The following is a 22,640-nucleotide window of genomic DNA, read 5'->3' on the forward strand; positions in this document are numbered from 1 at the left end:
CTTGCAGCAAATACATTAGCATTTACTTCTACATTTCTTCTCGGTCGTTTTCATGCAGATGTGTATGGACATCAAAATCCACATGGCATAAACTTTTTTGCCTCAGCTTTTAGAGGACCCACAATTCTATTGCTAATGAGGTTTGTAGGGATACAGACACTCCACAAGAGCAAGAGGAAACCGTGTTCAAAACCCCTTCAGAATTTTTTGAATTAGCTCTTGTGAGAGTTCCTGTAGACACTTCTGGTTTTCGTTCTGATGCCGCAACTCTTCCTTTCCTATATCTTTACTACTTTTTATCTATAGAATTGATGAACTATTGGTTTTGCCAATTAACAACTTTTTAATAACTGTGGAAGTATTACAGGCATCGGGTCCCACCTAATGTGTCACTCGCCTATACATTACACATGAACCTTACAAGACTCGATCGATCTGTTTACAAAGAGAAAACAGAATATCTCTTCCTCTGACATTGTCCAACAGTGACCTAGGAAGCTCGACGCCCTCTTGGCCCAGGCTCTTCCATGGCTCGCGGTTGTTTGCAGCATTCGTTTTATTCCTTGCCAACTTGCCGCTACGTCGAACTTTCGTGGTGATCGTTGGGCAACGTCTTCCATGTTATCTGTAACATAAATAAACTTTCTTCCCACAGTATTTCTGAAAATCCAAAAACAAACTTAAATAACATAAAAATAATAATAATAATAATAATAATAATAATAACTGTTCTTACAATTATTCGCATAAGTCTAGGTCGATTTAATGAGGGGTGGGACAGGCCTAAGCCTTGTGACACCACAATCTCATGAGTCACAAAGGCTTGTACGACATAGACCACATGAAATGCAGCCATTCCTGACTTCAAGAAGCTAAGAAGAGAAGAAGAGTCTTAAGGCTGATGAGGTTTCTCCATTACGAAAAAGGATAAGTAGAAAATGCGTAGAGACTAGTCAAAAAAGTTAGTGGCAGTGAAGAACTTACTGGGAATAGAAGCACAAATGAGAGAAGCTGGTGGCACTAAACAAAAAGGGAATTTTCTGAGCACATTACTTTGGGTGTGATCATGGAGTTTTAGGAAATTTTGTAATGCTCAATCTATAGCTCTACAGATTGTTTTTTAAATTTGTTATTTTTTCCTCCTGTTGAGTGGTGTATGATTGTACTGTGGAAACTTGCAAGTTGCTAGAATGCCTTACCTGCAGGGGAAGAGAGGCTAAGAATGGATTCTCCTGCAAGGTATGTTTACTATCCATTGTTTTGAATCAGTTGACAAACCATTATCCATATGGAAACTAAATACTCTTTGAAAATTTTCAGCTGCGAATATGACAGAACATTACACTAATGCTACACTTTTGCCAAACATTGTTACAGGCGGAAGGGAATGGTGCTCTGATTATTATGCAGAAACCCAACAACAGTTGAGCCAAAAGATGATTGCTTCATCACATGACTAAAGAAAGCATAATTGGAGGATCAAAATGAAAACAATTTATCTTTCCTTTCCTTTCCTTTTTCCTTTCCTTTCCTTTCCTTTTCTAGATGAAAGGGACATATTTCATGAATGTATTCCCAAAGGCACCACAGCCAAACAACATTACTACATCAACAATGTAGGAAAAGACAGATTGCTACTTACTGCGAAGAAGACACATCAAGTTGTAGACAGTTGTGATTAAAAGACACATATAGCTTTCGGCCACAGCCTTCATCAGTAAAGAGAGAGAGAGATACTCACAACATTCATACACAAACACAAACAAGCATACTTCACACACACACACACACACACACACACACGACCACCAACTTCAGCATCTTGGGCCAGAATGCAGCATCACGTGGGATGCAAGCAGCAATCTAGAGGGAGGTGGAGAAGGGGGAGGGGGAAGGGATAGTAGTGAATGGGTGGGGAGAGAGGAACATGGTCTGGTGGAGTGTGCAGGGACTAGACCGACGACAGGTGCAGTGTTGGGTGGTTGTGGGGCAGGGAGGTGGGGCAAAATAAAAACAAGAAAGGAGAGCAGTTGGGAAAGATGGGTGGATGAGTTGGCAGAGGGCTCCAAATATACAGGGTGGGAGACAAGAATTGGGAGGAGACGATAAGGACAGAGGAGTTGAAAACTGTTGGGTCGAGGGTGTGGGGACAGTGTGTTACCTTAGTTTGAGGCCAGAATATTTATGGGAGCGGGGGACATGTGGTAAAGATAACTCCCATGTTACCTTAGGTTAAGGTCAGGATAATTATGGGAGCGGAAGATGTGTGGTGAAGATAGCTCCCATCTGTACAGTTCAGAAAAGCTGGTTGTGGAGGGAAGGATCCAGATGGCTACGGTAGTGAAGCAGCCACCGAAATCAAGTGTGTTATGTTCAGCTGCTTGTTGTGCCACAGTGTGGTGTACTTCATTCTTGACCACAGTTTGGGGGTGGCTATTCATCTTGGTGGACACCTGATTGGTTGCCATACCAATATAAAAAGCTGTGCAGTGATTGCAACAGAGCTGGTAAATGACGTGGCAGCTTTGACAAGTGGCATGGCCCCTGATGAGGTAGGATAAACCTCTGACAGGACTGAGATAGGAAGTGCTGGGTGGGTGGATTGGACAGGTTTTGCGCCTGGATGTTCTACAGGGCTATGATTCTTGTGACAATGGGTTGGGATTGGGAATGGTGTAGGGATGGACTAGGATGTTGTGGAGGTTGGGTGGGTGATGAAACACCACTTTAGGATGGATGGGAAGTATCTAAGGTAGGATGTCCCTCATTTCAGGGCACAAGGATGGGTAATCAAAGCCCTGGCGAAGGATGTGGTTCAGTTTTTCCAGTCCAGGATGGTACTGGATGATGAAGGGGGCACTCCTTTGTGGCTGGTTATTGGAGGTGGTGGGAGGATTGGGATTGTGAGGGGGAAATGGCACATGAGATCTGTTTATCTGTTTGTGGACTAGATCTGGGGAGGGAGGGATAGTGCCTGTCTGTGAAGGCCTTGGTGAGGCCCTCAACATACTGAGTAATTGAGTTTTTGTCACTGCAGATATACTGGCCGTGGGTAGCCAGGCTGTATGGGATGACAGCTGTCAAAATGCAGATACTGTTGGCAGTTGGTAGGTATAATGTTGGCAGAGGTGCGGATCAGAGAGGAGGTGGTTACCATTTCAGAAGGGACACAGTGAGTTGAGGAGGACCACTTGAAGAGGATGGGAGAGAAGATGTTGAGATTGTGAAGGAACGAAGATACGATGTGTTGGCCCTGGCCCTGGGTGCAGATCATGAAGATTTCAGTGAACCTCAACCAGACTGGGGGTTTGGTGTTTTGTGAGGATTAGGTGGTTTCCTCTAGATGGTCCTTATAAAAGGTTAGCATAGGAGGGTGCCATGCAGGTGCCCATGGCTGTGCCACAGTTTCAGATGAGAAGTAGTTGTGGGTTAGGATAAAGTTAGTAAGGTGTGTGAGGAGTGAGGTAGTGGGTTTGGAGTCTGAAGGATGTTGGGAAAGGTAGTGTTCAGTAATGGTAAGATCATTGGTGTGAGTGATATTGGTGTATAGGGAAGTGGTGTCAACAGTGGCAAGTAGCGATCCATGAGGTGAAGGGGTGGGAATGGTGGAGAGTCTGTGAAGGAAGTGGTTGGTGTCTGATGTGGAAGGCTAGATTGTGGGCAGTTGGTTGGAAGAGTTGGTCAATGAGTGCCGAAATTCTTTCAGTGGGGGCTCAGTAATCAGCTACAATGGGGCATCCAGAATTGTTGGGTTTGTGGATTTTGGGGAGCATGTAGAAGATGGGTGTCCGGGGTGTCATAGGAGTGAGAAGGGAAATGGATTCAGGGGAGATGTTATGGGAAGGGCCTAAGGATTTAAGCAGGATTGGAGTTTCTGTTTGACTTCTGGGATGGGATCACTCTGAGAAAGTTTATAGGTGGAGGAGTCAGACAATTAACAGAGGCCTTGTGTCAGATAGTCACTGTGATTCATAACAACAGTAGTGGATCGTTTGTCTGCAGGTAGGATGATTAGGTCAGGCTGTGTATGGCTGTTCTTTCTTCTACTGAAAGGTTGGTGTTCTGGTGAAGGAACCTGGGCAAGGACGGTGAGGCTAAGTTGGAGGTAAGGAATTCCTGGAAGGTGACCAGTGAGTGGTTAGTTGTGAGTACAGGGGCAGATCACAGTTGGATGATGGTATGAATTAGAAGAGGCAGGGTTCAATGTTGGAACTAGGGTGATGAGTTTCCTTTACTTTACATCTATGGTCACACATTTTTGTCATCAGACAATTGGTTTTGGTCTATAATGACCATCTTCAGATCTGTTTTATAAAAACTTCTCCTAATATACTGGAGGACATGTTTGTATAAAATAGGTCTGAAGATGGTCATTACAGACTGAAACCGGTAGTCTGATGACAAAAATTTGTGACCCTAAACATGAAGTAAAGGAAATTTATTCTAGCAGATTAAAACTGTGTGCCGGACCAAGACTCAAACTCGGGACCTTCGCCAGCGAAAGGCAAAGGTCCCGAGTTCGAGTCTCGGTCCGGCACACAGTTTTAATCTTCCAGGAAGTTTCATATCAGCGCACACACTGCTGTAGAGTGAAAATTTCATTCTAGAAATTTATTCTATATTCAGGTCACTGTTCAATTTGTGACCATGTCGCAGCTTGTGGAATTAGGGTGATTTGAGGGATCGCTGGCATTCTCATCTCCCATCCTGTTTATTTGCAGCCCTCTGCCAGTGCATCTGCTTGTCTTTCCCTACTCCGCTCTTTCTTTGTTCCTTTTTCCCCCACCTCCCTGCCCCACAACCTCTTGACACTCCATCTGTCGGCAGTCTAGTCCCTGCGTACTCCACTGGACAATGTTTCTCTCTCTTCCCACCCATTCACTACTGTCCCTCCCCACTCCCCCTCCCCCTGCCCCTGCCCCTGCCCCAGCCCCTGCCCCTGCCCCTGCCCCCTCCCCTCCCTCTAGATTGCTGCTTGCATCCCACATGATGTTGCATTCCGGCCCGATATGCTGGGTTGGCTGTGTGTGCATGAAGTGTGCTTGTGTGTGTGTGTCCCCTTACTGATGAAGGCTGTGGCTGAAAACTATACATGAGTGTCTTTTAATTGTGCCTGTCTGCAACTTGACATGTCTTCTTTATGGTAAGTAGCAATTTATCTTTTCCTACATTGTTACTACTAAAATAGGTGTCCCGACCTCAACAACACTTCTCATCACATAACTTGGGTAGTGGGGGATTTGTGGTCAAAACCTGAAAGAATAACACTCCTCTCTCTCTCTCTCTCTCTCTCTCTCTCCCTCCCCCTCCCCCTCCCCCCCTCTTGCTCCATCTTCTCCTGCCACCCCCCTCTCTCTAAATCATCACCTTCCCCCCCCCCCCCCCCTTTTCACCTTCTTCTTTTGCCTCCCTCTGTATCTCTCCATCTTCTTCTGCCCCCCCCCCTCTCCATCTCCTCTTGTCCCCTTTCTGTCCATCTCTTCATTCTGCTGTCAATTACCTCCCACCATCGACCCATCTCCTGCTCCCTCTCTCTGTGACCTTGTGCCTTGTTTATCTCTCCCTCTCTGTGGCCTTGAGCCTCATTTGTTATTATTGCAAATTCAGATTGTGTAGTAGTATTCTAATCATAAGTCAGTAAGCTGTAAATACAATTTCCTGTTTAGCCTATATGTTCCATACGGTCATTACAGTAACATGTAAATGTTAGATGTAAATCGGTCGAGTACTGTTTGAGAGTTTTCATGCAATGTTTCTCCATTTTATGTTTAAAAATGTGCATATTCAAAGGCAACATAATGTAAAATTTTTGAAGCAATTGGTGAAGATCTTTCGGAGATATGAGATTTTGAACAAACATACATTTACATTTTTGTTTATATGAATTATTAGTATTATTTCCAATTTTTTAATTCCATTCAACTACCTGTGTTATTCAGATGTTAAAATCATGAAATGTATGCTGATAAACACGTATGTAGTTATCATTTTTTATGAAAAATGTACATCATTTTCTTTTTTTGTTGAAAACATATGCTTCATCTTATTTGTTGAATATAATTAATGCTTCATGTATTACAAACTTCTGTTTTCCTAAAGTTTGTAATGTATAATGGAAAAAGTTTTCTACTAGAAGCATTGGATCCATGAGATTATTTTTTGGCTTTTAATATATAAGGGCAATTCTTGTGCACAATTTTATTAAAAATTTTCAGGTGCAATGCTGCAAAACTCTGTTTTGCTGATGGATGCTGAAATGCTACTACAGCTGCAGCTGTCCACTTGCAAAATGTTCCTTTCCAACTATTATTGAATTTGCAGAAATCTTTTGTCCCCAAGCAGCTGTGGCCCACTTTGCAGAAAATTCTACGAGTATAAGTGCCGGGCCAGTGGCATGAAATCGTGGTTTTGGCAGCCATTGTCAGCTGCAAACTTTATAAATATACAAATATAGTAATTACTGTTGACTCTCTCCCTATAGAGCCACTCACTTCTACCATTTTCCCCGCAACTCATATGTGATTTCCGTACAAAATGATTATTACATAAGTTTTAATTATGTTACATTTGATGCATGGATTTGGATTGAAAAATGAAAGAAATCATTGAAATGAGACTCAAATCCATAGTCCAGCGATTACTACTCTTGAGCACTACCGATAAAGCCACAGGGCCTGTTGAAAATTGCTGTTCCTTTGTGTATTACGGTGGCTTGGAGAACTTCACTGTCAGTTTTCTTCAGAATTTTTGAGTCACATGGAATTGCTTTTGGGGATTGATATTTGAGTTCTGAACTTTACATACCATTATCATTAAAAAAGAAATAAAGTAATCCAATTGCCCTTTGCTCCCCCTGTCAGTGGCAGTACATGAGCAGTTTACCACTGCATGTGAATAAAGTTGGTCCAACACGCATCTACATTCATTCATTAAACTTCTCAGAACATTTCTAGAAGTTGTTTCCTGTGAGGTTGCAAAGGCATTCTGCCATTTTTGCTACCTTGAACACCACAAGAATGCAATCTGTAGTTAACTGCTAATCCACTGCAACCAAGTTGAGAGACTTTTTCAAATCTTGGTCCATGTTGTGACAGTGCCATGACATTTAACAGTGCCGCCACGACAGTACATGCAAACGGCAATAGAGGCGCTCCGCAACTCGGCTGAGCGCGGGAGCGCCACCTAGCTACGAACGGCGCCGTCCGCATGTCACGGCACGGCAGTCGAATAAGAGATACTGAGTTTGTTATCATGTAACCAGATATTGTTTCTAAGTGAGTGTGTTTGAATATCCACGCAATTATTGGTGATTAAAGGTTATAACACTTTTTGGCGGCGAGGAGAGGGATCCTTTCACTGCGTTGTGGATTTGTGTGTTCGTGACGGGGCAGACATGGAACAGCTTATGCAAGCACTCATTGAACAACAAACACAGCTGACGGCTGCTATTCAGGCACAACAAACACAGGTGACGGCTGCTATTCAGGCGTTGTCAACGTCGCTTACTCATCGTCTGTCTTCCTCTTCTCCGCCTCCATTCCCTCCTTACGACGAGGCCGCTGAAGACTTGGAGGATTATGAGAAACGTTTGCGACAACATTTCTTGGCTTTCGGCATTGTCGACGCTCCTATGTGTAAGTCGTTATTTCTATCTTGGATTGCCCCACGGATCTATCAGCTGCTATCTCAGTTAGCTCCTCTGCGGGAACCTGCCTCTCTGTCCTTCCAAGAAGTGTGTGACTTATTGTCTAACTATTACCGAAAAAACACCCATGTCGTTGCCGCCCGTGTGGCGTTCTACTGGTGTCGTAAACAGCCCCATCAATCTTACTGGGCTTGGGCGGCGGAACTACATGGGCTGAGTAGGAAATGTCAGTTTGTCACGGACACTCATCATGAGTCTTATGCTGATTCAATGGTTAGGGATGCTATTCTACGGCTTGCTCCTGATAAAGAAGTTCGGCAACGTGCCCTACAACTGCCAAACCCGTCGTTATCAGAAGTTCTAAGCATTGCTCAATCCTTTGAAGTGTCTCACGCTGCTGGCGCGCAAATAGACGCGTGGTGTGATGTAGGCACTGTACAGTCAACTTTCGACACGGACAATTTGCCTGTTTCACAGGAGAACGAAGATGTGGCGGCGGTTCACTCGCGTAAACAACGTCGCGTTGGGCCGCAACGCTCGCAGCGAAAACAGCAACCACAGAAGCAGGTTCATTCCGCACTTCCTTCTTGTCCACGTTGTTTTGTACAGCATGACAGGGCCGTGTGTCCAAAACGTTGGGCCACGTGTAATTCATGTAGGAAAAAAGGCCACATTGCTTCTGTGTGTCAGTCCCCTAAAGTTCCTGTTGACGAGGACGAGGCATCGGACATGGATGTTAACTGTGTGCTTTCTCAAACAAATAAGTTCTTTGTTACTGTTCGTGTTCTGGATAAAGACATTCGCATGCAAGTGGACACTGGCTGTGCAGTAACTCTCATTAATTCTCGCACGTATTTGGAGTTGGGGCTCCCCTCGCTTGTCTCCAGTTACGCGAAATCTGAGAACTTATAATAAACAGAAAATTCCTATCAATGGCCAGTTTGATGCTTCCACTGCCTACAAGTCTGTTGTTAGGCCCCTCACGTTTTATGTGGTGGATCATGCGGGCACTGAAAACCTGTTCGGTTATGATGCTTTCCAGTTGTTCGGGTTCTCCATTGATGATGATGTGCACCTCATATCTGAGGATATTCCATATCAACAGCTGGATGGATTGTGTTCTGAATTTTCGTCCGTGTTCTCTGCTGGTCTGGGTCGTGCCAAGGATTTTGAAGCCCACATTACTCTTAAACCTACAGATCGCCCTAAGTTTTTCCAGGCACGCCCTATTCCAGTGGCGTTGCGTGCACCTGTCAAGGTTGAGATAGACAGGTTAACAGCTTCGGGGATTCTCCTTCCTGTTACCTCCAGCGAATGGGCATCGCCAATCGTGGTGGTCTGCGATTGTGTGGTGATTTTAAAGCCACTGTCAACGCTCAGAGCCTCGTTGACACTTATCCTCTTCCCCGTCCTGAGGAGTTATTTACCAAGTTCGTTGGGGGCCTGTTCTTTTCCAAACTTGACTTATCGGAGGCGTACCATCAGTTGCCGTTGGATGCTTCTTCCAAGGAATTTCTCGTCATCAACACTCCTTGTGGGTTGTATCAGTACCAGCGGTTACCATTTGGCGTCACTAGTGCGCCGGCCATTTTTCAGCGGTTTTTGAAACAGCTCACGGCTTCCGTTCCCAGCTGCATAAACTATCTGGATGACATTGTTGTCACGGGGGCCTCCACTGAGGAGCACCTTCGCAATTTGCGTTCACTGTTTCGGGTTTTGCATTCGGCTGGGTTGAGGTGCAATCTGGACAAGTCACAGTTCTTCCAACCCTCCATTGTGTATCTTGGTTTCCACTTGTCCCATGAGGGTATACGTCCTCTACGTCAGCATGTTGCGGCCATTAACGCTCTACCCCGGCCGTCTTCGGTCAAAGAACTTCAGGCGTTTCTAGGCAAGATTGGTTATTATCACAAATTCATTCCATCCGCGGTGGCAGTAGCTCATCCTCTGCTTCAGCTGTTACGCAAAAACGTCCCTTTCTGTTGGTCCGACAAGTGTGAGCAGGCTTTTGTCCGCCTGAAGGCTCATTTGCAGTCGGCGCCTTGTCTTGCCACATTCCATCCGGGTCAGCACTTGGTTCTGGCGACTGACGCGTCACAGTATGGCCTAGGGGCTGTTCTCACCCATCGGTATGAGGATGGGTCGGAACGACCCATCGCCTATGCTTCCAAGACCCTTACCGATGCGCAACGGCGTTACTCTCATCTCGTCCAGGAGGCACGTTCCACGCACGAGCTTCCGTCCTGGACATTTTTGACCATACTGTTGCGTCTCTCCGCGGGAGCTTCTCGGGGCCTCACAAGAGGCCATGGATGTCTTCGCACTGTCCATGTCTCCAAGGAAGTGAGTGTGTTTTTTTTTTTTTTTTTTTTTCAAGGGGGGGAAAAGTTTTGTGACAGTGCCACGACATTTAACAGTGCCGCCACGACAGTACGCGCAAACGGCGATAGAGGCGCTCCGCAACTCGGCTGAGCGCGGAAGCGCCACCTAGCTACGAACAGCGCCGGCCGCATGTCACGGCACGGCAGTCGAATAAGAGATACTGAGTTGTCATCATGTAACCAGATATTGTTTCTAAGTGAGTGTGTTTGAATATCCACGCAATTATTGGTGATTAAAGGTTATAACAGTCCAGAGTAAGGCAGCAGTTCAAGGTGTAAAAATAATTATTCACTAAATTGCCATGGCTGATAGTTTAGTACTGTAAACAGTGTTGTTTCATTTTGTCACAGTAATTTCTTTTAAAGTATAGTAACTAGATTGTGGCTCATTATACATCTACGGATTTGGTGTGATTTCTTATAATATGTTCAAAATATTTTCTTGAGTATTAGCAAAATTTGTTACAAGTTTTAGCAGACATTGTATGTATGTAAGCGAATTTTATGTTCAATATTAACTACAACTTGTGTTGCCTTAAATGTTATAATATATAATGAACTCTGATTACAGAATATGCATAGAATTGGAATTGACTGTGAATGGAAACCCCGCTTTGGCACAAAGCAGCTCACATTGGCCCTGATGCAAATAGCTACTTCCGAAAATGTATATATTTTGGATGTAATAAGGATTGGATTGCATTACAAGGAATTGTGGGAAGAGCTTGGACGAATCCTTTTTTCAGATGAAAGCATCATGAAATTGGGTAACTGAATTTAACTGTAAGAGAATAAACATGTTATGCACAAACTTTTTCTGTTTATATATATATATATATATATATATATATATATATATATATATATATATATATATATATATATATATATATAGGCCTATGTAAGGTGTGTGTGTGTGTGTGTGTGTGTGTGTGTGTGTGTGTGTGTGTGTGTGTGTGCGCGCGCGCGCGCGCGCATATTGAAAGTAACAGTTCCAAAGTCACAATGAACTCTGATGTATATTGGTCTACTTCGGGCAGTAATTGAGGCTAGAATTGTCTTTGTTGTTTTAAAGCTATCAACAGGCATCTGCCTGCTACAGTTGGTATGAACACATTGCACTTATTCTGCAGTGATTAAATTCAGCTTGTTTTGTAAAGTAATATTTACTTTTTTCAGTTCTTGCTATAAGTGTTTCATTATAATGTTGTCTGTGTGATTTGCTCAGAGTTTTAACTTTGTGCAAAACTCAAGACTTTCTTAATTGCTGTTAAAAACTTCAAGAATCAATAATATTACTTTGAGATGAAAGGCTAATGTGGAGGTGTGTCACATTTGCTATAACTTTCTATTAGGATGAGACCATTTCTTACAACCTTGAGAAACAGTTTACACGATATAGCATCTGTATCAACAATATTCAGTGAATTAAGATGATTTTGCATGATCTAATTTACAGTTCATGTGTAAATAAAGAAATTTGGAAAACAAACTTTAAAATAGGGAAACTGTGTTCACAATACGTCAAATGTGATATACTGGATATACACAAGCGGCATTGAAATCTGCACGCAGAGCATGAAGTCCATTGAAACTGTGACGGAAAAGGCTTGTTTGTGGTTGTGTCCATGACATAATTAATGAAAAACTTTCAAGGAAGAGAACAATCTATCAGCTTCCTGTACGTCCTGCTGACAGCAGTGAGGAAAGTAAATCGAACAAGAAAGAAGACCGAAAAGACAACACAACTGGTGATCCTAATTTAAACTGAAGAGATGTTGTTGTTGTTGTTGTTGTTGTCGTCGTCTTCAGTCCCGAGACAGGTTTGATGCAGCTCTCCATGCTACTCTATCCTGTGCAAGCTTCTTCATCTCCCAGTACCTACAGCAACCTACATCCTTCTGAATCTGCTTAGTGTATTCATCTCTTGGTCTCCCTCTACGATTTTTACCCTCCACGCTGCCCTCCAATGTTAAATTTGTGATCCCTTGATGCCTCAGAACATGTCCTACCAACTGATCCCTTCTTCTTGTCAAGTTGTGCCACAAATCCCTCTTCTCCCCAATTCTATTCAATGCCTCCTCATTAGTTACGTGATCTACCCATCTAATATTCAACATTCTTCTGTAGCACCACATTTCAAAACCTTCTATTCCCTTCTTGTCCAAACGATTTATCGGCCATGTTTCACTTCCATACATGGCTACACTCCATACAAATACTTTCAGAAACGACTTCCTGACACTTAAATCTATACTCGATGTTAACAAATATCTCTTCTTCAGAAACGCTTTCCTTGCCATTGCCAGTCTACATTTTATATCCTCTCTACTTCGACCATCATCAGTTATTCTGCTCCCCAAATAGCAAAACTCCTTTACTACTTTAAGTGTCTCATTTCCTAATCTAATTCCCTCAGCATCACCCGACTTAATTCGACTACATTCCATTATCCTCGTTTTGCTTTTGTTGATGTTTATCTTACATCCTCCTTTCAAAACACTGTCCATTCCATTCAAATGCTCTTCCCAGTCCTTTGCTGTCTCTGACAGAATTACAATGTCATCGGCAAACCTCAAAATTTTTATTTCTTCTCCATGGATTTTAATACCTACTCCGAATTTTTCTTTTGTTTCCTTTACTGCTTGCTCAATATACAGATTGAATAACATCGGGGAGAGGCTACAATCCTCTCTCATTCCCTTCCCAACCACTGCTTCCCTTTGATGTCACTCGACTCTTATAACTGCCATCTGGTTACTGTACAAATTGTAAATAGCCTTTCGCTCCCTGTATTTTACCTCTGCCATCTTTAGAATTTGAAAGAGAGTATTCCAGTCAACATTGTCAAAAGCTTTCTCTAAGTCTACAAATGCTAGAAACGTAGGTTTGCCTTTCCTTAATCTAATTTCTAAGATAAATCGTAGGGTCAGTATTGCCTCACGTGTTCCAACATTTCTACGGAATCCAAACTGATCTTCCCCGAGGTTGGCTTCTACCAGTTTTTCCATTCGTCTGTAAAGAATTCGCGTTAGTATTTTGCAGCAGTGGCTTATTAAACTGATAGTTTGGTAATTTTCACATCCGTCAACACCTGCTTTCTTTGGGATTGGAATTATTATATTCTTGTTGAAGTCTGAGGGTATTTCGCCTATCTCATACATCTTGCTCACCAGATGGTAGAGTTTTGTCAGGACTGGCTCTCCCAAGGCCGTCAGTAGTTCCAATGGAATGTTGTCTACTCCCGGGGCCTTGTTTCGACTCAGGTCTTTCAGTGCTCTGTCAAACTCTTCACGTAGTGTTGTGTCTCCCATTTCATCTTCATCTACATCCTCTTCAATTTCCATAATATTGTCCTCAAGTACATCACCCTTGTATAGACCCTCTATATACTACTTCCACCTTTCTGCTTTCCCTTTGCTTAGAACTGGGTTTCCATCTGAGCTCTTGATATTCATAAAAGTGGCTCTCTTTTCTCCAAAGGTCTCTTTAATTTTCCTGTAGGCAGTATCTATCTTCCCCGCAGTGAGATAAGCCTCTACATCCTTACATTTGTCCTCTAGCCATCCCTGCTTGCCCATTTTGCACTTCCTGTCAATCTCATTTTTGAGACGTTTGTATTCCTTTTTGCCTGCTTCATATACTGCGTTTTTATATTTTCTCCTTTCATCAATTAAATTCAATATTTCTTCTGTTACCCAAGGATTTCTACTAGTCCTTGTCTTTTTAGCTACTTCATCCTCTGCCGCCTTCACTACTTCATACCTCAGAGCTACCCATTCTTCTTCTACTGTATTTCTTTCCCCCATTCCTGTCAATTGTTCCCTTATGCTCTCCCTGAAACTCTGTACAACCTCTGGTTTAATCAGTTTGTCCAGGTCCCATCTCCTTAAATTCCCACCTTTTTGAAGTTTCTTCAGTTTCAATCTGCAGTTCATAACCAATAGATTGTGGCCAGAGTCGACATCTGCCCCTGGAAATGTCTTACAATCTAAAACCTGGTTCCTAAATATCTGTCTTACCATTATATAATCTATCTGATACCTTCTAGTATCTCCAGGATTCTTCCATGTATACAACCTTCTTTTATGATTCTTGAACCAAGTGTTAGCTATGATTAAGTTATGCTCTGTGCAAAATTCTACCAGGCGGCTTCCTCTTCAGTTTCTTACCCCCAATCCATATTCACCTACTACATTTCCTTCTCTCCCTTTTGCTACTGACGAATTCCAGTCACCCATGACTATTAAATGTTCGTCTCCCTTCACTGTCTGAATAATTTGTTTTATTTCATCATACATTTCGTCAATTTTTTCATCATCTGCAGACCCAATTGGCATGTAAACTTGTACTACTGTGGTAGGCATGGGCTTCGTGTCTATCTTGGCCACAATAATGCGTCCACTATGCTGTTTGTAGTAGCTTACCCGCACTCCTATTTTTTTATTCATTATTAAACCTACTCCTGCATTACCCCTATTTGACTTTGTGTTTATAACCCTGTAGTCACCTGACCAGAAGTCTTGTTCCTCCTGCCACCGAACGTCACTAATTCCCACAATATCTAACTTTAACCTATCCATTTCCCTTTTTAAATTTTCTAACCTACCTGCCCGATTAAGGGATCTGACATTCCACACTCCAAACCGTAGAACGCCACTTTTCTTTCTCCTGATTACGACATCCTCTTGAGTAGTCCCTGCCCGGAGATCCGAATGGGGGACTATTTTACCTCCAGAATGTTTTACCCAAGAGGACGCAATCATCATTTAACCATACATACTGCTAAAAAAATAAAATGCTTCATTGGTAGCACAAAAACTATATGGAACATTTTTAAAATTAGAGACAAACAAAAACAATGATACAACTGGAATAAGTCACAAAAAACAGTGTGACCGAGATATGAAAAATTTAAATCATTAACCATCAAATTCGATGGTTCTTTGATAACCAACATTTAAAAAAATCATTAAGCTGTGCAAAAATTACAGCTTTTAAGCAGCTAAAAGGTTTTTTTTAAATTCAAGTAATCAAGTCTGAGGAGTACCAAGTATCCAAGATGTTCAATGATTACCTCTTCACTGTGGCAGCAAACACTGCGGCTACCAGCAGAAATCTATTTCAAAAAGCTAAGGTGGGTACAATACTAATAACACTACCAAGTGGTAATTCTGACAGCTATTACTGCATTTCTAGGAGCTGATGACTCACAATATATTTCCTGGGAGACTGTAATATGCTGCAGTAAAAGCCACCAATAACAATGGAGATAAGCAAATCACCTCAAACACCATTTTTATTTCTCTTCTTTCAGTATTCTCAAAAGTTTATAAAAATATAGTTTACAATACAATACTAACTCACTGTTTTGAGCAGAAGTTATTGACTACTTTTCAGTTCACCTATTATAGAATATTAATCACAGAGAAGGCCTCGTAAATGAAGTCTTGGAGGACCTAAACACATGCCCCTCTTAAGGAACCACATGTTTGTCTGGCCTCTCAACAGATACCCCTCCGTTGTGGTTGCACCTACGGTACGGCCATCTGTATTGCTGAGGCATGCAAGCCTCCCCACCAACGGCAAGGTCCATGGTTCATGGGGGTAGATATGATGTTGTAAATATGACTCCCAAATACCAAGTTGTGAATACACCCAATCCAAAAATTTATCACCATAATGTGCAATCCCTGTGTAAAAAGATTGACAAAATTAACATACTGTTAACTGATGAACTAAATATATCTCAGTATTATGCATTTCTAAACACTGGCTTAACCCAGAATTAATTCAGAATATGAAAATAAATAAATTAATTTTGTCTTCCTACTACTGCAGGAAAAACACCAAGCAGGGTGGGGTGGCAAATTACGTAAAGGAAAATTGAGATTTTACTACGCTACCAGACTTAATTAGAACAAATGTTGAAAAGAATTTTTTGGAAATTGTAAACTTTTTTAAACAAAATGGAGTAATTGCTAAATAAAGTAAATGAAATGTATTGTGAGATAATAATCTGTGGCAACTTCAGTATTGATTTCCTCACAAATTGTCGAGACAGAGAGGCCATTTTAAACTTTGCAGCATCCTATGGATTAATGGCTGAAGTAAAATCTGTTCCCGAGGAAAAGAAACTTGTGAAACAACTTTAGGTCAATTTCTAGTCAAGAAAAGTTAACACAACACTCCATTAACAATTTTCAGTGCAGGGTTTAGTGACCCTCTCACTCAAATACTAAGCTTAAAAATAAAAGGCAGTATTATTAACAATTGCCTTTAAGAACCACATGTAGAAGATATAATCAGGATTTACAAAATTAAAGTTGTAAATGAAAAGTTCAACACCTCCATTGATACATAAACACATGTCCTTCAAATTGCCTTCCCACTGAAAACTGTAAGTGTAAGGGAAAATTATAGAACAGACAGCTGGATCTTAAGAGGAATAAGGATTTCATGCTAGAGGAAAAGACTAATTCGTAAAACGTGCAAATCAAAAAATTCCTCACTTGAAAGACATGTATACTATCAAATATACTCCAAAATACTAAGAAAAGTAATGAGATCAGCAAAAATAATGCATAATGATGAATAAATTTATAATTCAGCTAATAAAGCGAAGGCTGTGCGGATTGTTATAAAAAAGAATCTGGTGAATACAGACCATCTTGCTAAAATATAACACTATCACAAAAAAAAAAAAAAAAAAAAAAAAAAAAAAAAAAAAAAAAAGATGAACAAACCCCTTGAAAGTAGCAAACACATTTAACAATTTTTTTTCACAGGTGTTTGCTGATAATGTAATATGAACAAACATACATAAGAACACCCAAGCCAATGAGTATAAAATAAGTGCCTGTAGGTGGTCAATGTACATCAATTCTGTCTCAAAGATGAAGTAGCTAATGCAATAAAGGACTGAAACATTCCAACTCCACATACATTGATGGTGTCCATGCAGCAATCTTGAAGAAAAGTGCATAGAGCCTAATTGAAATATTTATACACTTTTGGGACTGCTCGATCCTGGCAGACACTTTCCCTGACAGGCGAAAAAGATCATGTAAATAACAGACCAATTGCAGTTTCCTCCTGCATTTCAAAAGTATTAGAAAAATTTATAAAATGACAGACTTTTGAAATTTGCAAATAAAAACAATATCTTGTGTACTTAACAACATGGATTCAGAAATAAGAGATCAGTGACAACTGCTGTTTATGAGTGAGTGCATCTGTTCCATATTAAGCCTGATGAAAAAGGAATCACTAGGAGTATTTATTGACTGTCTAAAGCTCTTGACATGGCGGATCATACGATTATGCTGTCAAAGCTTGAAAAATATGGTATTAGAGGTCTGTCCAGCAACTGGATCAGTTCCTTCCGGACCATAACAAGCAGGCAATGTGCCTCAATTGCACAAACATCCACCGAAAAACTGTATCTGAACACTTATCAGACTATGAACAAATTAAATATGGTGTACCCCAAGGATCAGTAATGGGACCCTTTCTGTTTCTTCCATATATAAATTATTTCAGCTTAAATATGGATGCACATAAAACAATCATATTTGCAGATGACACCACAATTCTAACAGGAGAGAGAGAGAGCAGTGATTGTAATAAATAGTAAAAAATCATTGCACTAAAATTCCACAATGCTCCAAACAAGGTCATGTTCATCCCATTTGGTCTCTGTCAGTGGTGAACTGGTTGGTAACATTACTGAAACCAAATTCTTAGGACTTTGGCTGTAGAGCAATGTAAAATGAAATAAGCATATTGAATATCTCAGTGCAGAACTGAACAAGACATATTACCTTCTTTCCTCACTAAAATCATGCTGTAATGAGAAAACAGTAATGAATGCATATCTTGCTTACTTAAATTCTCGCCTTAAATATGGAGTCACTTTCTGGGGAAACTCTAAAACAGCTAATAGCATGTGATTTTTCAGCTTCTCGTAGCATACTTCATGTTGAAATAGTTCATGGGTGAACTGCTGGATGTCGGTGTCCAACGAACAAAATATTTCGGCAAATGACCACTTTGCCATCATCAAGTGCATTGATGAACTAACTGACTGCATTTTTCTCTCCTCCTCCTCCTCCTCCTCCTCCTCTCACTCTGATCAACTACATCATGAGTTTTCTGCAGCCAGCATCTCTTGCCCCAGTGCTCCTGTCGACTTGGTGTTCCGTCCTAGGTTCGCTCCCAGGTGCGCAAGATATTGGCACCTCTGCTGATCCTCCGCCTGCCCCTGAGTCAATTCATTGTCTAGTATTTCATTCCTCTTCTTGGCCATTCCAAGAGCAGGTTCCCATGCCTTTCTAAGTATGTACCCACTATCACAATAATTTATTAGCAGTTCGCTGCGCAGGGTAGCAGCATGACCTGGGGCGCCTTGCACGGTTTGCATGGCTCTGGTTCGCGCAGCTCCATCTGTCAGAGGTTCGAGTCCTCCCTTGGGCATGGGTGTGTGTGTTGTCCTTAGTGTAAGTTAGTTTAAGTTAGATTAAGTAGTGTGTAAGGCTAGGGACGGATGACCTCAGCAGTTTGGTCCCACAGGAACTTACCTCAAATTTACAATTTTATTAGCAGTCCCCTTACTCGAATCTCAGTAGATTCCTTAATGACACAGTACCAGAATTTGGACATCTGTGTCAGAACCTTGATGTGGTTGTAGTCCATTCCGTGCAGTTCTGTCATGTAGTGTTGTGTGACCGCCAACTTGTTATGCTGCTGCAGTCTGGTATGGCATTGGTGTTCTCTGTAATTATCTTCGACAGTATGCACTTTTTGACCTAGGTAAATCTTACCACATTGGCAGGGTGTCTAAATACCTTGGATTTCTGAAGTCCAAAGTCATCTTCCACACTACCAAGTAGGGCCTTTGTTTTGGCTGATGGGCAGAAAACTGCATTCACTAGGTGTTTCCAAAGAATTCGTCCTGTCGTGCTGGATAATGTGGCACAAAAAGGAATAAATGCAATTCCCATGTCCTCCTGAGAATTATCTTCTGGTTCTGCCAGTTGTACAGAGGGTATGGGACATAGGCTCTCCAAATATGCCACTTCATGTAGCCATTCTTCCAGAAAACCACCCTCAGATGTTCAGGTTCTGTGTCATTGTCAGAGATAGGGCTCATTCTATGTACCAATGTTTTGAGTGTGCCATGCCTCTAAATTGAGTGGCAGCAGCTGTCAGCATGTAAGTATAGGTCTGTGTGCATCTTCTTCCAATAAACACTGGGGCCCAAAGTGCTGTCTGCTTTTGTTCTAACCAACACATCCAGAAAGGGAGTACTCCATCCACCTCAAGTTTCAGGGTGACTTTGATGTTCTGGTGTATGGAATTAAGATTTTATGGAAGCTTCTCTGTTCCTTGTGGTTGTATAATGAGTGTCATCTGCATACTGGAAGAAACATGTTGGTTTCCATTGTGTTGATTCTAGGGCTTCCTCCTTGAAATATTCCATGTACATATTGGCAACAGTTGGTGAAAGCGGACTCCCCATGACTACTCTTTCCGTCTGCTCATAGTAGGTATCGGAGAGAAGAAAGTACTTCGATGTCAAGACGTGCTAAAAAATGTGGGTCGTCTCTGCATCAAATTTCTGGCCCATATGTTCTAAGGATTCTTGTAAATGCTCTCTGGTAAAAAGAGAAACAACATTGAAACTCACAAGTATGTTGGTATCTTTAAGCTTGAAGTTGTTAAGGGATCCAACAACATCCATAGAGTTGTGAATGTGATATGAGCTCTTCCCCATATAATGACTAAGCAAATTCTTTTGATACTTGGCAAATGAGTATGTCAGAGCACAAATTTTACTGACATTGGGGTGTAAAGGAACCCCACCCTTGTGAACCATTGGCAGACCATAAAGTCTTGGTGGAACTCATTCTCCCTCGTAACCTCATTTGGCGAGCTGGATTCTTTGAGAAGCAGTGTGGTCTTCCCCTCCACCCTCTCTGTAGTTTCAGTGTCAACCAACTGATATGCACCAACTTCTAGCAGGCCCCACATTTTCTTGATGTAATTTTGGTGAGATAGGACTACAGTTGTGTTACCCTTGTCAGTTAGCAAGACCACAATATCAGGATCTCATCTTAGTTTCCTTATGACTGCCCTCTACCTGCTATAGGTGTTCGGTTGTATAGCTTTTGTTTGCATGAGAGCGTGACAGGTTTAGCAAGTGGCAGAACCAGAAGAGGACTCTAAGGAGGACGCGGCCATTGCATTCATTCCTTTTTGTGGCGTGTTATCCAGCAATACTGGACGAATTCTTCAGAAACACCAAGTGAAGGCAGTCTTCGCCCATCAACCAAAACAAGGGCCCTACTTGATAATGATGACTTTGGGCTATGGAAACCCGGGGTCTGTCAGATACCCTGCCAATGAGGTAAAACTTACATAGGTCAAACATTGCTTAGTGTTGAAGATAATTGCAGAGAACACCAACATCATACCAGATTGCAGCAACCTGACAAGTTGGAGGTCACAGAACACTACCTGACGGGAATGCACAGAATGGGCTATAACCACACCAAGGCTCTGACACAGATATCCAAACTCTGGGACTGTGTCATTAAGGAATCTATTAGAGTCAATTAAGGGAACTGCTAATAAATCGTGATAGTGGGTATGTACTTAGCAAGGCATTGGAACCCACTATTAGAGTGGTCAAGAATCAAGAAGAGCATTGCGATACTAGACAATGAACTGACTACAGGGGCAGGCGGAGGATCAGCAAAGGTGTTGCCAGGGTGCGTACGTAGGTGCGAACCGAGGACAGAGCACTGGGTTGGTGGGAGCAGTGGGGCCATGGATGCTGGGCATGGATGGCCGATGGAGTAGCTTTCCAGAGGGAGAGAAGGAGGAGAGAAAAGCACAGCACGAGCCCCCCCCCCCTCCCCCCCCCCTGCCCCCCAATCTGTTAGTTCATGAGCACACCCGATGATGGCAAACTGATCGTTAGCTGAAATATTTTGCCCATTGGATGCCAACATCCGGCAGTTCACCTGTGAACTATTTTGACAGCTAGTAGCACTTTCAGACTACAAAAATGAGCCATTAGACACTTTTTTTATGCAAACCAGGACTCTTGCATACATATTTAAGATATTTGGTATTTGCGCATTACCATGTGTATATATTGTGGAAACCCTTATATTCTTTAAAATAAATGTAATAAGTACGGACTGCAGACTGCAAAATAACTGTAATATACATGATCACTTTACCAGACAAAACAAAAATTTGTATACAAGCCAAATCAACACATCTCTCTGCCAAAAAAATACATGCCACATGGGAGTTAAACTTCGTAACAAACTTCCTGAAAACATAAAAAGCTATTACTGATGTCAAAACCTTCGGAAAATCTCTAAAGTCATATTCGCACCATCTCTGCTTTTATTCCATTATTTAAATTTATGAAGTATTTTACATAATAAATACTTTGTCTAAAGTGTATTATTGTAACTTTAAATAAGTATGTCTAGAAATCACTTTCAAAAGTGTAATTATAACTTGGCTTGAGTAGTGCCTTATGCGAAAGTTGCTTTTGTAGACAACAGGACCAATAAGTACAATACAGAAGAAGGTATTTGTTTATGTGATCTGCATGATTAAATTATAGTACTTGAAGTCTAGTTGTAGTGTGAATTTACATTGACGTAACTAGTAACAAATATTTACTGACTTTAAGTATCAGTGTTACTTGGGAAAGAATGACATTTTGTTGTTGGAGAATGTGATTGACTAAATTGTGAACACTGTATTTTCGCATGACACCCACACACACACACACACACACACACACACACACACTCACACCAGTGGCAGATACATATTGGGGGGGGGGCACATGAGACACCCCCCCCCTCCCCCCTTGCAGGGCCACCCACACCACCACCGCCAGTCAGCATGCACACTATTCGTTCGCTTCTTTCATCAGTCAATTCGACTGAATTGAGTTATCAAGTAGTTAAGTAGTTGAACTTTCCTATGTGGCACGCGCGTCCATATCATCCTATTTTATACGTTTCAGTCTGGCACGTAGGTAGCTATGTGGTCGGAACAGTTTCCAAAGTTCTTAAGGAAATACAGTGTTGGACAGATAGAAAAATGGCTGCCAAAGCCAATATTCTCCTCTGAGCTCTCTCTAATTGTGAGTTTTTCATCACTCTGTTCTCACTGAAAAGGAGACAGCACGACAGCGATTTGTCCGAAATTTTGTGTGGTGAAAGAGGACTCCTAACACCTGACATGGTTAAAATATTAGGATGCACTACACAGAAAATCCTGGGAAAAATCGATCCAAAGTTTCTTAGGTGCCTTATGAGTATAAAATGTTAGGCTATTGCCTAGCCACCGTCTGGCCTAGATGGTTAGATTCCTCCTCCGGCACTTTTTTTATTTCTTCTGTTTCATTTTATTTTGTTATTCCACCAATTATTCAGGAAGTTTCCCAAACCTACATTATCTTTAACAAATTAGTTACATTATTGAATACAAATTATTTTCTTTTTGTCCAACAACACAATTCATGGCGTTGGGTTTTCCAAATTTCATTGTAAAGTATACAAGGAGAAACATTGGGTTTT

The 22,640-nt window shown here is 41.7% G+C and overlaps 1 protein-coding gene across 4 annotated transcripts in view; it reads left to right on the forward strand.

Moving 5' to 3' along the window:
• The window catches only part of LOC126481186 (exonuclease mut-7 homolog), a 232,865-nt gene that overhangs the window by 96,062 nt on the left and 114,163 nt on the right, over nucleotides 1-22,640 (forward strand). For all 4 annotated transcript variants that reach the window (XM_050104787.1, XM_050104778.1, XM_050104804.1 and 1 more), the window contains exon 10: nucleotides 10,598-10,793. In XM_050104787.1, coding sequence (XP_049960744.1) covers nucleotides 10,598-10,793 — 196 coding nt within the window. The remainder of the gene's footprint in view (nucleotides 1-10,597; nucleotides 10,794-22,640) is intronic.

Source organism: Schistocerca serialis, chromosome 1 (genome assembly GCF_023864345.2).
Source record: "Schistocerca serialis cubense isolate TAMUIC-IGC-003099 chromosome 1, iqSchSeri2.2, whole genome shotgun sequence".
In the NCBI taxonomy this organism is placed as follows: Eukaryota; Metazoa; Arthropoda; class Insecta; order Orthoptera; family Acrididae; genus Schistocerca; species Schistocerca serialis.